At 44.0% G+C, this 16275-nt stretch overlaps 1 protein-coding gene across 3 annotated transcripts in view; it reads left to right on the forward strand.

The window, feature by feature from the left end:
* Positions 1 to 16275, forward strand: part of mllt3 (MLLT3 super elongation complex subunit) — a 233313-nt gene that overhangs the window by 116655 nt on the left and 100383 nt on the right. For 2 of the 3 annotated variants that reach the window (XM_043719014.2, XM_087994580.1), the window contains 2 exons: positions 1486 to 1588; positions 11905 to 11976. In XM_043719014.2, the coding sequence (XP_043574949.1) occupies positions 1486 to 1588; positions 11905 to 11976 (175 nt within the window). The remainder of the gene's footprint in view (positions 1 to 1485; positions 1589 to 11904; positions 11977 to 16275) is intronic. The other variant, XM_043719024.2, reaches the window with a different exon arrangement.

A 16275-nucleotide genomic window follows, 5' to 3' on the forward strand; every position in this document is an offset into this window, starting at 1 on the left:
GACTGACTGTGTGGAGTTTGCACGTTCTCCCCGTGTTAGCGTGGGTTTCCTCCGGGTGCTCCGGTTTCCTCCCACAGTCCAAAAACGTGCAGGTTAGGTGAATTGGCCATGCTAAAATTGCCCATAGTGTTAGGTGAAGGGGTAATTGTAGGGGAATGAGTCTGGGTGGGTTGCGCTTCGGCGGGTCGGTGTCGACTTGTTGGGCCGAAGGGCCTGTTTCCCACTGTAAGTAATCTAATCTAATCTAAAATGGGAATAGTTCAGTTTAGGAAGCCTGGTTGGCATGGACGAGTTGGACCGAAGGCTCTGTTTCCATGCTGGATGACTGGGCGTGAACATTTTGGGTTGTCACAATCTGATCTGATCAGAAGTGAAGGGTGAAAGGTCATCACTGCTTGAAGCTTTAGCTCAGTCTGTTTCTATAAAATATTGTCTGACCAACTCTGTAGAATCTTCTATTTTTACAGATTGCCAGCATCTGCAGTATTTTGCCTTTGTTTCACTGAGAAAGTTGTTCTCTTTATAATTCTCTCGCTTAGAGTCATAGAGATCTACAGCATAGAAACAGACCCTTCAGTCCAATTTGTACATGCCGACCAGATATCCTAAATTAATGTAGTTCCATTTACCAGCATTTGGCTGATATTCCTCTAAACTCTTCCTCTTCCTATACCCATCCAGATGCCTTTTAAATATTGTCATCATACCAGCCTTTCCCCACTTCCTCTGGCAGCTCATTCAGGATGATTTTAATACATTGCAAAATGAATTAAGTAAATTCAGATTGAAATGAGGAATGATGCAGTTATTTAATTGAAATATAGGTGGTCGTGATTGAGAAACTTGGGTGGCTATCACTGAATGAATGAAAGATTCTCCTCACGTGATCCTCTTTCATCCCAAAGCAGTGTAATTGAAAAACGAGAAATACTTGGAAAAAAAGAGTTTCACTTCAATAATTTCCCAATGTATTCTCCTGGAGAACCATCCCTAAGGTTGATCTGAAGTGATGTAGTTAACAAAAAGATGTTAAAATTGACTTACTGACATGATTAAGTGTAGGTCTGGGAAGAGCAAAATAATATTGTAACAATGAAGATGGTTACTATTTACCAATAAAACATTTAGGGCAACTTTTTCACACACTGGGTTGGGCGTGTTTGGAATGAGCTGCCAGAGGAAGTGGTGGAGGCTGGTACAATTACAACGTTTAAAAGGGATCTGGATGGGTATATGAATGGCAAGAGTTTAGAGGGATATGGGCCAAGTGCTGGCAAATGGGTCGAGATTAGGCGTGGACAAGTTGGACCGAAGGGTCTGTTTCAGTGCTGTACATCTCTATGACTCTATCTAATACTCTATTTACGGTGTACATTGTTAAGCATAACCATATCCACATAAGAGTGTATTGAAACAAATAAACTTCCCTGTATCTCCGTTTTATCCCTGTTTCTTGCGTATAATGTTTGTATCTTTGTGTGACAGAATGAGTTTGAGTGATGGAAGTGACAGTGAAAACAGTAGCACATCGACACCACCCAGAAATGAAGCACCACCAATCTTGAAAGCCAACAACAGCAATAACCAGGTACGAGAAAAAGCCGTGCAATAAAGTGTAGACATCAGTGCACAAACGGTTTCAAGAAAATTTAAATTCAAACCTTGGTTTGTTCAAAATCCGGGCCTGTGAGATTTTGTCTGAGTTGTATTCCCATTCTCACACTACAAGTCTAGCTGATTGCATAATTTATTGGTTTGATCCCATGAATATGAAGAGAAGGTAAAGTCACCATCGTCCCAGAGGACAGTTGGGCTGCTGTTACATTCGAGAGACGACTGGTGGTGGTTTAACCCTCTGGCGAGGGGAGAATTTAAAAAGGAAAGTCTTTCATGGTAACCTCTGTAGGTGTGGGAGTTGAACCCACTGTTGACATCACTATGGAATGCAAACCAGCTGTCCAGCCAACTGAGTGAACTAACTCCCAATCTATGAACAGAACCAGTCTCTTTAGTACAGTTGGTCATGGTGTGAGATCCAAATAATACGTGTGGTAAGTATTCATTTAATCAAATGTTTTGGTAAATCCAAATTGGATTCACATTGTTGAAAAGATTCATTCAGACACCTGTCAGTGTCTCCTTTGTACTTCTAAATGATCCAGCATCTCGCTTTTGTGTCTTCCATTTTCCATAACAGTTATGCTGCTGTCAATCTGCTTAAACATTCCCCCTTTGTCACATGGGATGCTTTTGTCACCAGCTAAGTCTTTTACACTTTCTTTCTCCATGCACATATCACTGGAAGAGCTCTTGTATTCAGTCCCTCAGAGCGAAGGATGAATGCGTGAAGATATCCAACACACAACCAGCTTAACTAGCAATCACCAGACCAGGATGGTTGCCATCAAGCTGGAAGGTATCAAACATTGGGATTTGTGCACTTTTTCTTTTCCCATAATCACCCATTGTTAAGTAGCGGGAGTTTAAATCTGGTTAGCCATTGTTCAGGCAAATGTTCTACTTGCCAGAGTTTAATTTCTAATCACACTCCATAAAGTCCAACAAAACTAATGCTTTGCTTTACTCATATTTTCTAATGAAAATACATACCAAGTCAAATGCTCACCCAATTATGTCTTTTACTAACTGAAAGCCCTTACCTGGTCCATAGTTCCATCTTGTCTCAGGCATCACTCTCAGTCATTCCTTAATAATAAATTGCATTTCTTTTGTATTTTCAAAATAAATTTAGACGGAACCAATAATGAGGCAAAATGGCAACATTGTATAAAACGACAATAGAGACTGGATTAGTTCAGATTGTATTCACTGGAATTTGGAAGAATGAGGAGGATCTCGAAGAAACCTATAGAACTCTAACAGGAGTAGACAGGGTCAATGCAGGAAGGATGTCCCCAATGTCATGGGGGTTCTGAACCAGGGGCTCCAGCCTCCGGCCGAATGGCTAAGCATAGTCCAGGATAAATGGCCTACTCCTATTGTTAATAGTATTTCTAATAGTTTCTGAGAGATTTCTGTTTTCTTTGTAAAATAATCCGATAGTTGAATGCTGCTGTCCACTCCTTACAATTTGGAGATTTTTGTATTCTCTAGCATCTGTGTTAAAACTAAAATATCTTTTCTCAGGATATTTTCATTTGCACGTTTTGTGCCATGTACGTTATCCTGTAGTGAATTGTTACTAAATATTGCTTTGGAATTTTTTTTAGAATTTCTTCCAATATTTTCTTGAAGAAATACACTATAATCTAACACCTGAACCAGAGTGAGGGTTTTTTCCACTAACATATATTTTTTTACTACTTTTCTGATCTTTCTAGCTTCCCAGAAGTGAAATTGTAAACGCCTCCCCCCCCCCCCCAGACTTAAGAATCCATCATTGTGATTTGCACAAGAAGCGTCACTTAAAAATGGCAACTTTCATGTTTCTAGCGCCCCTCGGATAGAAATTTCAAAACAAAACACTAAACACTCTTCTAATTTTTTTAACATTTTGTTCCCCTGAAAAATCCTTTCATAGTTCTTTCACAATCCTTTCATAATTCTTTCATAATATTTTTTAAAAAAGTGTGTAGCATAGGTGGATTGACCATGCTAAAATGCCCACAGTACCCAGTGCTGTGCAGGCTAGATGGTTTAGCCATGAGAAATGCTGGGCTCTTCAGAGGATCAGTTTGAACTTGATGGGCTGAATGGCCTAAATCCACACTTTCGGGATTCTGTGAAATGTGAGGGGTGGCACAGTGGTTAGCATTGATGCCTCACAATGCCAGGGACCCGGTTCGATTCCAGCCTTGGGCGACTGTCTGTGTGGAGTTTGTACATTCTCCCCATGTTGCATGGGTTTCCTCTGGGTGCTCCGGTTTCCTCCCACAATCTAAAGATGTGCAGGTCAGGTGAATTGGCCACGTTAAATTGCCCACAGTGTTTAGGTGCATCAGTCAGAGGGAAATGGGTCTGGGTCAGTTACTCTTTGGAGGGTTGGTGTGGACTTGTTGGGCCGAAGGGCCTGTTTCCACACTGTAGGAAATCTAATCTTTTACTTGACACAAAGACCTCCCAACTGGTCTCTGGCCTGATTTGAATGCCTCACCAGAAAAGCTGTCCAAATAGACTTCGCAATTGCTCCATTTCCACTTTGGAAGCAGCTGCATCTTGTATGAAACCCCACGTTGATGAATTATGTTTGAGTTAACATTTTTACAGATAAAAGTTGCTGATACAGTGACATTCAGTCCATTTTGCGCCATTTCCAAACCAATGTACATAAAAGACAAGAGGCCTGGCTTCCAATTTTGAATTCTGCTTTAAGGCCAAGCATGACTTAGATTCACTGTTCCCACTCCACAAAATTTTAAATGATTGCATGCCTATTAAAGAAGTCTGAAAAGGGTGGCACAGTGGCTCAGTGGTTAGCACTGCTGCCTCACAGCACCAGGGACCCGGCCTCGATCCCTGTCTCGGGCGACTGTATGTGTGGAGTTTGCACATTCTCCCCATGTCTGCGTGGGTTTCCTCCCACAGTCCAAAGATGTGCAGGTTAGGATGGATTGGCCATGATAAATTACCTGTAGTGTTCAGGGATGTGTAGGTTACCGGCATTACTCAGGGATAAATATAGAGTAGGGAAATGGGCCTGGGTGGGTTACTCTTCAGAGAGTCAGTGTGGGCTCGTGGGGCCGAAGCACTTGTTTCCAGACTAGGAATTCTTTGATCAAAACTGTCCCGTCATGGTGCCAAGAAAATATAACAGGGTGTCTGCTTTCAACTGGTGACTGTACCATTTTAACAACAAGGAATTACTCAGACCTAACAAACTCTCGAAATTGAGTCATACAGTGTGGAAATAGACCCTCCATCTAACCAGTCCATGACAACCGTTCTCCCAAACTAAATTAGTTCCATCTGCCTGGGTTTGGCCCATATCCCTCCAAACATGTTTTACTCATGGACTTATCCAAATGTCTTTCAAACACTGTAACTGCACCCACATCTACCACTTCCTCTGAAAGTTCATTCCACATATGAACCATTCTGTGTTTAAAAAAGAAGCCCAACATTTCTCTTATAAATCTTTCTCTTCTCGCCTTTTGAAAAAACAAATACCCCCAGTCTTGAAATCCCCTGCCCTTGAGAAAAGACACCTACCATTCACTTTATCTATGTCCCTCAATATTTCATAAACTTGTCTAAGGTCACCCCTCAACCTGCTACTCTCCAGTGACAAAAGTCCCAGCCTATCCAACCTCTCCTTATAACTCAAACCCTTTCGTCCTGGCAACATTCTGATAAATAGCTTAATAATAACCTTCCTATAACAGGGAGACCTGAACTAACTGGACACTACATTCAGTATTCTGAATCATTCAGGCCACATTATTTAATTTCCAGAGGGTGCCCACCTCCTTTTAAAGGACAGAGAAGCACTTTTGAGTTCGTATCCCTGCAAAAATGCAGCTTTAAATCCAAATGTCCGACATTCCCAAGTGTTCCTTGCGAAGAAAGCCAAGGAAATTAGACTACTTGTGTACTAAACAGCGCAAGTGATCAAGTTAAGACATTCCTCAACCAACACATCAGATCCAAGTTCTGTAGTCCTGCCACATTCGGTTATGAAGGTGGTGGGCGATTAAGTAAATCACTGGAGGAGGCATCTCCACAAATACCTCCATTCTCCATTATTATTGGGGCCCAGTTAATCAGTGCAAAATACAATGCTAAAACTTTTCTAACAATCCAACCAGAATGTGGAGTGGATGATCCGTCTTCGCCTCCTCTGGATACTCCCAGCACCACAGATGTCAGTCTTCTGCCAAGTTAATTCATCTCAAGTGATGTACAGAAATGGCTGACGATCCTGGCTACTGTAGCCTTAGTAACATTTTCACAATAATGCTGAAGGCCTGTGCTGCAGAACTTGTGCCCATGATGTACCTGTTCCAATACAGCTACAACATTGGCACCTGCCCAACAATGTGGAAAATTACCCAGTTATGTCCATCAGTAGTCATCAGTAAAGTGATGGAAAATGTCATTAACAGTGTTATCGAGCAGCTTAGCAATAATTTGACACTCGGTTTGGGTTCTGCCAGGGCCACTCAGCTCCTGACCTCATCACAGCTTTAGATCAAAATGAATGAAAGAGCTGAATTCCAGAGGGTGGCTGAGTGAATGTTTTTGACTTTTAGCCAAGTGTCGTATTAAGGAGTCCTAACAAAACTACCGGAGTCAATGGTAATCAGGGAAAAACTCTCCATTAATTGAAATCACTCTTGGCAGAGTGAAAGTTGCCTGTGGTCTTGGAAGATCAGACATCTCAGCTCCAGGACATCTGTGCACGAGTTCCTGGGGTAGGATTAATGATCTTCCTTCTACTATAAGGTCAGAAGTAGGGAGGCTCACAGATGGAGCAATGCATGTAATAAAGCAACACCATAAAACAAGTTATGAGTGACTTTATTTTGCCTATACAGTTGGGCCAATCAAATTTAGTGATATTACCAATGAGGTGGAGTTCCTGGAATGTATATATCTGGGCCAATATGTTGAGGAACCAACAAGAGTACATGCCATCCTAAACTGAGTATTGTGAATGAGAAAGGAGTAAGTGGCAGTCCAGTTCTACAAGACCATTTGGGGATGAGTGACCATAATAGACTTCCTCATCAAGATCGAGAATGATGTCATTGCTTCTGAGTCTCTGATTCTGAGTCTAAATAGACAAAATTATGAAGGAATGAGGCTACAATAGACTAGGGAATATTGCTTCAAGGGATGGTGGTGAAAATGAAATGGTAAACATTCAAAGGGGATGAAGCGTGAACTGCAACAATCATTCAGGCACAAAAGGAAAATGGGAAAGGTGGCCAAAGCCTGGGAAACATGGAAAATTGTCGATTCCATTAGATCCAAATTTATGATAGGGAAACAAAGAAATAGCTGACCAACTATATACATTCTTTGGTCCTGTGCTCACAAATAACGTGCCAGCAATATTGGGAAGCATTGTTTAGTGAGAGGGAGCAACCGAAGAAAATCCGTATTAGAAGGAAACTGGTGTTGGGGAAATTGATGTGATTGAAGGCAGGTAAATCCCTGGGGTCTGATGATCTACATCCTACAGTACTGCAGGAAGTCGCCCTAGACATAGTGGATGCATTGGTCATCTTCCAAGATTCTATCGACTTGGAACAGTTCCTACAGTTTAGAAGAAACTCCTCTATTTAAAATGGGGGCAAAGAGGAATTTTCAGACCAGTCAGCCTGACGCTGGTTATGGGGAAAATGTTCATTATGCAAGATTTCATAGCTGTGCACTTGGAAAAGAGAGGCAAATCAGACAGAGACAGCATGAATTTTCAAAAGGGACCTCATGCTTGACAAATTGACTGGAATTCTTCAAGGATGTAACTTGATGGCAGTTGATGTGATTATTTGGACTTTCAGAAGGCTTTCCACAAAGTACTAACAAAGAGATCAATGTGTAAAATTCAAGAACATGGGATTAGGGGCAGTGTCTATTGAAATGAATAGCAAATTGGTTAAAAGACCGGAAACAAAGAAAAGGATTAGATGGGCATTTTTCAGAATGGCATGCAAGTGACTAGATGGGTATCACAGGGATCAATGCCAGGACAGCAGCTACTCATAATATATAGTCAAGATTTAGATTGAGGAAATCAATGTAATGTTTACAGATGACAAAGCTTGGCAGGAGAGTGAGGAGAATACAGAATTGTTTGTGTGGTTTCTGCAAACTCAGTGTGCAGATCCATAGCAGCTGCAGTATAATGTGAGGCTATCCACTTTGGGAGTAAGATCAGGAAGGCACATTATTATCTGGCTATAAATCAAGAGGGGAATGTAATCCAATAAGACCAAGGTGTCCTCCGACACAGTCACTGAAAGTAAGCATTGCAGACAGAGCAGGAGGATTGTGGCTTCCTAGCAAGTCCGTTTCAGTATCTGAATAGGGATGTCTTAGAGTCATAGAAATGTACAGCATGGAAACAGACCCTCCGGTACAACCCATCCATGCCGACCAGATATCCCAACCCAATCTTGTCCCATCTGCTAGCACCCAGCCCATATCCCTCCAAACCCTTCCTATTTATATACTCATCCAGATGCCTCTTAAATGTTGCAATTGTACCAGCCTCCACCACATCCTCTGGCAGCTCATTCCATACATGTACCACCCTCTGCGTGAAAACATTTCCCCCATAGGTCTCTTTTATATCTTTCCCCTCTCACCCTAAACCTCTGCCCTCTCGTTCTGGACTCCCCGACCGCAGGGAAAAGACTTTGTCTATTTATCCTATCCTTGCCCCTCATAATTTTGTAAACTTCTATAAGGTCGCCCCTCAGCCTCTGACGCTCCAGGGAAAACAGCCCCAGCATATTCAGCCTCTCCCCATAGCTCAAATCCTCCAACCCTGGCAACATCCTTGTAAATCTTTTCTGAACCCTTTCAAGTTTCACAACATCTTTCCGATAGGAAAGAGACCAGAACTGCACGCAATATTCCAACAGTGGCCTAACCAATGTCCTGTACAGCCGTAACATGACCTCCCAACTCCTGTACTCAAAACTCTGACCAGTAAAGGAAAGCATACTAAACACCACCTTCACTATCCTATCTACCTGCGACTCCCCTTTCAAGGAGCTATGAACCTGCAAACCAAGGCCTCTTTGTTCAGTAACACTGAGAGAAGAATGAAGGGGGGAGTCTCTGAGAAACCATTTAAAAGTCGAAAAGGACCAGACACATTCTCGGTTACCGGCGAGCCGAGGCTATGGTTCATAGCCTAGGGCTATATGATAAACTATATAGGACTAAGCTGAGGAGAAATGTTTTCACCGAGAGAGGAGTAAACGTATGGCGTTTGTTACCACAGAAAGCAGTCAAGGAGGAGTTGGCTATAGCACTTGGGGCTCAAGGAATCAAAGGATATGGGGGGAGAAGAAGGAACAGGGTATTGAATTAGGTGATCAGCCATGATCATTGTGACTAGTGGAAAAGGCTCAAAGGGCTGAATGTTCTGATCCTGTTTTCCATGTTCAGCACCATTTGCTGTTCCTCAGATACTGAAGCAGGCCATGTCCAAATGTAGCAAGACCTGCACAATATCCAGGGTTAGGCTGCCATGTGATATGTTAACATTCATGCCACACAAGTGCCAGGCAATGACCATCTCCCACAAGAGGGAGCCCAGCCATCCCCTTAAGTGTAGCGTTACTTCATGGAATGTCCCATTATCACCAGCCTGGGAGTCACCATTGACCAGAAACTGAACTGGACTTCCTGAATAAATCGTGGCTTTATTTAGGAGCAGACTTTGAGATTAAGAACCATGCAGCAATTAACTCTCCTTCTGTCTCCCCAAAACCTGCCCACCATCTCCAATGAACAAGTCAGGTGTGTGATGGAATCCCTCCTCTTCTCGAAATGAGTGCAGCTCCAACAGCACTCCAGAAGCTAAATTCAGGTCAAACAGCGAGCTTGATTGGCACCCCAACCACAAGCATTCAGTCACTCCACCTTCCAAGTTCAGAATTAGTTGTGTGTACAATCTTTTTTTAAAATTACTTAGTGTGGAAACAGGCCCTTCGGCCCAACAAGTCCACACCGACCCTCCGAAGCGTAACCCACCCAGACCCCATTCCCCTACATTTACCCCTTCACCTAACACTACGGGCAATTTAGCATGGCCAATTCACCTAACCTGCACATTTTTGGACAGTGGGAGGAAACCGGAGCACCCGGAGGAAACCCACGCAGACACCGGGAGAATGTGCAAACTCCACACAGTCAGTCCCCTGCACTGCAGATACACTGCAGAAATTCACCAATGCAGTCTTTCACACCTTCCGAACCCACAATTATTACTGCTTAGAAGGATGAGCGAAATGGGCACATGGGAATACCACCATCTGACTGGCAAATACATCGCCATTCTTTCATAGTCACTGGGTCAAAAGCTTGAAACTCTCTCTCGAGCAGTGTCCTTACTCCAAACTGACTGCAGCAGCTCAAGAAGGCAGCTCACTTTCTTAAGGGCAACCGGGGTGATTTGATTTGATTTGATTTATTGTAGTCACATGTACCTAAGGACAGTGAAAGCTTTTGTTTTGTGAGCAGTACAGACAGATCATAGCAGACTAGGACAAACTGATCACATGGTGCTTAGAGCGAGGCATACAAGGTTATGGCCGCACAGGAAGTGCGTAATGGTCAACATTATTTGAAGTTAGGAAGGTCCATTCAGCAGTCTAATAGCAGGGAAGAAGCTGTTCTTGAACCGTTGGCGCGTGGTGTGTTGAAGCTTCTGTATCTTCTGATTGACCGAGAGCATTTCCAGGATGGGAGACATCTATAATGATGGACATTTGATGATGAGTGGACAACAAATGCTGGCCCAGCCAGTGATGCAAACATGAGACTTCATGGTATCCAGAGCCATTGTTGAAGACTCCAGGGTAATTCCCTCCCGACTGTATCCCACTGTGCCGCCACCTCTGCTGGGTCTGTCCTGCTGGTGGAACAGGACATCACTGTCACAATCTCCAGATACGTTGGACATTGTCTGTCTCTAATGTGCAATTCTGAGCGTATGACTATGTAGATGGCTAATCTGTGAGGCAGCTCTCCCAATTTTGGCTCTAGCACAAGATCTGTGTAAGGACCACTTTGTATGGTCATATGGACTAATTGTCATTGTCTTTTCTGGTGCCAGGTGATTCATCTGGTTTTATTTTTGAGACTTTCCAGCAATTGTTGTACCTCACTGGCTTGCTCGGCCACTTCAGTCTGTTCTCAGATTGTTACCAATTTGTGCTGTAGTTATTTTTCTTCCTTACAAAAACATTTCTGGTCTCCATTTTTCCTTTGGTCAGATGGCGAGCAGAACACCATCTGGTGTACAGGAGTGAGCAATATCTCATTTAGGTCATCAAGTGTCCCACATTCTTTCACATTTCACATTTGATTTTAAATTGCAGTGAGATGACTCGCTGTTTGTATCGATGTAATTATATTCCATATTAACGCAATTCAGTTGGGCATGTCTTTTTTTTGTAAAAGGAACGGCCTCCTTAGTACTGTGTTGCTGTGAATGTTTAGGCGACTGGTTTTTATCTAAAATTGTGTTTCCTTTTGAGTGCTCAAAAGCTATCTTCTGGAAGTAGGCCAATATTCTGTGCTTCATTTGGAAATGAAATATTCTGTTTAGTACATTGGATACAAATCAGGAAGAATATAAGATCAAACTGCACAGCTTGTGAAATTCAGGGCAAGCATTCATGAAGTGTAATTATTTTGTTACATCTATTGATATTAAAAATGGGACTTGAGGGAAGAATCTTTCTTTTACAACTGTTACCTTGCTTCAAAGCTAATTACAGAAAACACCAAGTTGTCTTTGCTTTAGAAATTATTCTCAAACCCGTATAACAATCTGTCGTCTTGAACTTTCAACTTTGATAACCTTGTGGTTTTGACCCATCCATTTTTAAAAAATACCAAGTTGTTCCTCTGATTATTGTTTTTGAATTATCTGTTAGGAATGTCATGATAACATCCATGTTAAAGGTTGCAGATTCTCCCTATGTTTGATCAAAGGGAGATAAAAGGGTCATGTTGACAGTATAGTTGGAGATATGGAAAAGTCCATGGCGCTGATGATAAAATATATTGACAAAAAGAGAGCATGTATGGTTGGGAATGGGGAAATTGTGGAAGTGAGTGGTGACAAGAGAAGAAACCTTAAGGCCAGTACTTTCTGATAAACAATAGCCATTTTTTTTAACTGCCTTTGAGCACAGCCAGAAGTGAGGAGCCCTGAGGAGATTTGTAGCTGAAGTCTTTACGCCTCTGTTATAACAGGTGTTAGAAGTCAAAAGCCCATTAAAGCAAAGCAAACCTGAGAAAACAATAAGGAATGGGGAATATGACAAGGTAAGATATGTTTCTTGCTTTCTTGAAGTTCTTTCATACAGCGACATATTACAATACAGGAGTTGTTTGTTCTGTCGATGGAAAATTCTTGGACAGACTGCTGTGCTTCAGAATGAGACAGTAGAAGCTGGTGAGGTCATCCTTGCTCGGACTTTCCTGAAGTTTAATTATTAACTTAGTTTCTTGCTATTTCAGCTGGTTTAGTTAATTAAGTAGGACTTGCAGCATAGAAACAGACAACTTGGTCCAACAGCCTATACCAGTAAGTCACCGAGTAGCAAACATCTGAAATTGATTGTTTGTGCAATTAGAGGTTTATAAAATCATGAGGGGCACGGATAGGATAAATAGAGAAGGTCATTTCCCTGGGGTGAGGGAGTCTAGAACTAGAGGGCACAGGTTTAGGGTGAGAGGGGAAAGATATAAAAGAGACCTATGGGGGAAATGTTTTCACACACAGGGTGGTATGTGTATGGAATGAGCTGCCAGAGGAAGTGGTGGAGGCCGGTACAATTACAGCATTTAAGAGGCATTTCGATGGGTATATGAATAGGAAGGGTTTGGAGGGACATGGGCTGGGTGCTGGCAGGTGGGACTAGATTGGGTTGGGACGAGATGGACCGAAGGGTCTGTTTCCGTGCTAGACATCTCTATGTCTCTAAGACTCGAGGTTATTCTTCAGCATCATGTTTCCAGTTCAGAATCTGGAGTGTGCAAGTGATTCATCCAATGGAAAGTTAATAAATAACATTGGTTTCCCAAAATACTTTGTGCTCAAGCTGTTGTTCAGAAGGCTTTTAACTAGTGTTGTATTGATACATACCCCAAAGTAAGGAAACTGAATTCTCTTAGAGCCACTGACAGTCTGATGGACTTTATGATCACAGTGATATTGGCTGGCAAAGGAGTATAGTTTTTGAAGATGAAGATGGGTGTTATGCAGCTGCCTTGTTCAAACTCCCAAGGTCTTTGGCATTTTGGGTCCAAAAGAATCCTTCAATATGTTGTTACAAAATTGGGGACTTTGGCAAATTTTGGGTTTTATTGTGTTTGGTTGCACAGTACTTGGTCTGAAAGATCCACACCCGATATTTGCGCATAGGACTCCTTTAAACCAAAAATGTTTTCCTCAATTAAAATGTGGAGCAGGAAAGGTACAGTGGGTCAGGGAGCATCAGAGGAACAGGAAAGGTTATAAATCTGCCTTCATATCTGTCCTTATGTGGTTCACGGACATGATGTCAGATTATGGTAGCCAGGTGGAGTATTGGAGCTGCTCATCGACGTGGGGTCTTTGTTCTTCACCCTGTCTGTCATCCATCGTAGAATTGATGTCAAATAGTCTTGTTATTTTCTTCCTTTGAAAGATCTCTTGCACACAATGGGAGCGACTCTACCGAAAGTCCCAGGTTCAAGAACCCCCCGCTGCAGAGATGTGTAATAACCTCTTTTGAACAGGTTAATTGCAATTGCAAAGTGAGCTTTAATTTGAGAAGTGGACTAACAAATTGGCAGTGTGGTGTAAAAATGCAGAACAAAGAAGAGTCGCAAGCTATTTTAGCTCACAATAATATATATTAACTTTCTTGACCTCATGTTTTGTGAAGCGATATAAATTCAGTTTAATTATTCTGTAAATTCTATTCAATTTTTGGTACATTGAGCGACAACAAGCCTGCTTTTCAAATACTGTTTGAAAATTGCAAAGCACCAGCTGGAGTGAAGCAGCAATCGACAATCCGAATGGAAATGTTTTGTTCAGATAATGTCATGTTAAGTGGCTTTTAAAACAAAAAAATGGGATTGCAGAGGTTAATGAACATATTGTGTATTTTTGAGGACATTTTCATCCCATACAAGGGGCTTGCATGCTAAAATCCACAAGATGATTTCTGACAGTTAGCAGGGGATCTTAACCTCATATTCTGATAACTTTCACTGATCTGGTAAAGGAAGTAGTCTTCTATTTTCCTTTGTCTCTATGGTCAAATTCAAGCTCTGAGCAGAAAGTTGCATTGCTCTGCTGACAAAAAGATATTATTTCCTCTGCTCTTGTTGAATTTTGAAAAGGCATTTCAAGGTGAAACAATCCATAGTCTTTGTGTCAGTGCAACCACTGAAGAAACGCACTTTTTATACCCTGTTGCAAATGTCGGGTTTTATCTGAACCTGCACTCCAGAGGTGAGGACCAGCTATTTAATTCACTGCACTGTCCTGTCAGGTTGATAAAGAGCGCTGACCAAGTTTCTGTACCTAACAAGAAGGACTGTTTATTACAATTTGTAAGTACAGATAAATAGTTTTGAACTATCAATGTGCAACTGTACCAGACCAAACTCTTAAGCCATTGTAAAAAAACACACGCACACGCGCGCTACGCACACTACACACGCGCATGCACACTACATACGCGCACACACCACGCACACTACATACGCACTACACGCGCACACACCACACGCACGCTACACGTACACGCACACGCACGCTACACACACGCGCACACACACGCTACATGCACATGCACGCTACGCACAAGCATGCTACGCACAAGCACGCTACACACACACTACAAACACACGCTACGCACGCTACACGCACAAGCAAGCTACGCACAAGCATGCTACGCACAAGCACGCTACAAACACGCACGCTGCACATACGCTACACACGCACGCTACGCGCGCTACACTCGCGCGCGCGCTACGCACACATGCACGCTACACTCACGCGCGCTACGCACACTACGTGCGCTGCGCACGCGCACACGCTACACGCGCTCCTCGCGCTCGCTACGCACGCTCCTCGCGCACGCACTACACATGCACGCGCGCTGCATGCACGCCGCACACACTATGCACACACTCTGCGCGCACTACACTTAGAAATTGTAAGTACAGATAAATAGTTTTGAACTATCAATGTGCAACTGTACCAGATCAAACTCTTAATCCATTGTAAAAAAACACACGCACACGCGCACTACGCACACTACACACGCGCATGCACACTACATACGCGCATGCACCACGCACACTACATACACACTACACGCGCACACACACTAAACGCGCGCACACACACGATACATGCACTCACACACACGCTACAAACACAAGCACGCTACAAACACACGCACGCTACACATGCGCACACACATGCTACATGCACATGCACGCTACTCACAAGCATGCTACGCACAAGCACGCTACAAACACACGCACGCTGCACACGCACGCTACACGCACAAGCATGCTACCCACAAGCTACGCACAAGCATACTACGCACAGGCCACTACAAACACACGCACGCTACACACTCACACGCATGCTACACACACACGCACCACACTACACACGCGACACACGAGCAACACACGCTACACTCACGCGCCACGCACGCTACACTCACGCGCCACGCACGCTACACTCACGCGCCACGCACGCTACACTCACGCGCCACGCACGCTACACTCACGCGCCACGCACGCGCCACGCACGCGCCACGCACGCGCACGCAACGCCCTACACGCGCGCACAACGCACGCTCCTCGCGCACAACGCACGCTCCTCGCGCACAACGCACGCTCCTCGCGCACGCAACGCCCTACACGCGCGCACAACGCACGCTCCTCGCGCACGCAACGCCCTACACGCGCGCACAACGCACGCTCCTCGCGCACGCAACGCCCTACACGCGCGCACAACGCACGCTCCTCGCGCACGCAACGCCCTACACGCGCGCACAACGCACGCTCCTCGCGCACGCAACGCCCTACACGCGCGCACAACGCACGCTCCTCGCGCACGCAACGCCCGCGTGCACTACATACACACACCCTCCACACACCACGCCCGCGTGCACTACATACACACACCCTCCACACACCACGCCCGCGTGCACTACATACACACACACACACACTATCTACATACACTATACTCGCACTCTCACACTCTCACTCACACTACACACACTACGCACGCACCCACTGCGCACGCAATGCACACTTGCACTCCGCACACGCACTGCGCACTCCGCACTCCACACGCCTCGCGCACACTACATCTGCGCACACTACCCCTGCGCACACTACACACACCACGCACTCTACATACACACACCACGCACTCTACATACACACACTACCTACGCACGCGCAGGCGCAGACAGACAATCTCACACCCACACACTCCGCGCGCACACACTATACTCTCTCACACACTATACTCTCTCACACACTATACTCTCTCACACACACATGACACGCACCCCGCGCACACGCACTGCACACACA

This window comes from Chiloscyllium plagiosum, unplaced genomic scaffold (assembly GCF_037043375.1).
Source record: "Chiloscyllium plagiosum isolate Xiang-an unplaced genomic scaffold, Cpla_swu_hap1 HiC_scaffold_2, whole genome shotgun sequence".
In the NCBI taxonomy this organism is placed as follows: Eukaryota; Metazoa; Chordata; class Chondrichthyes; order Orectolobiformes; family Hemiscylliidae; genus Chiloscyllium; species Chiloscyllium plagiosum.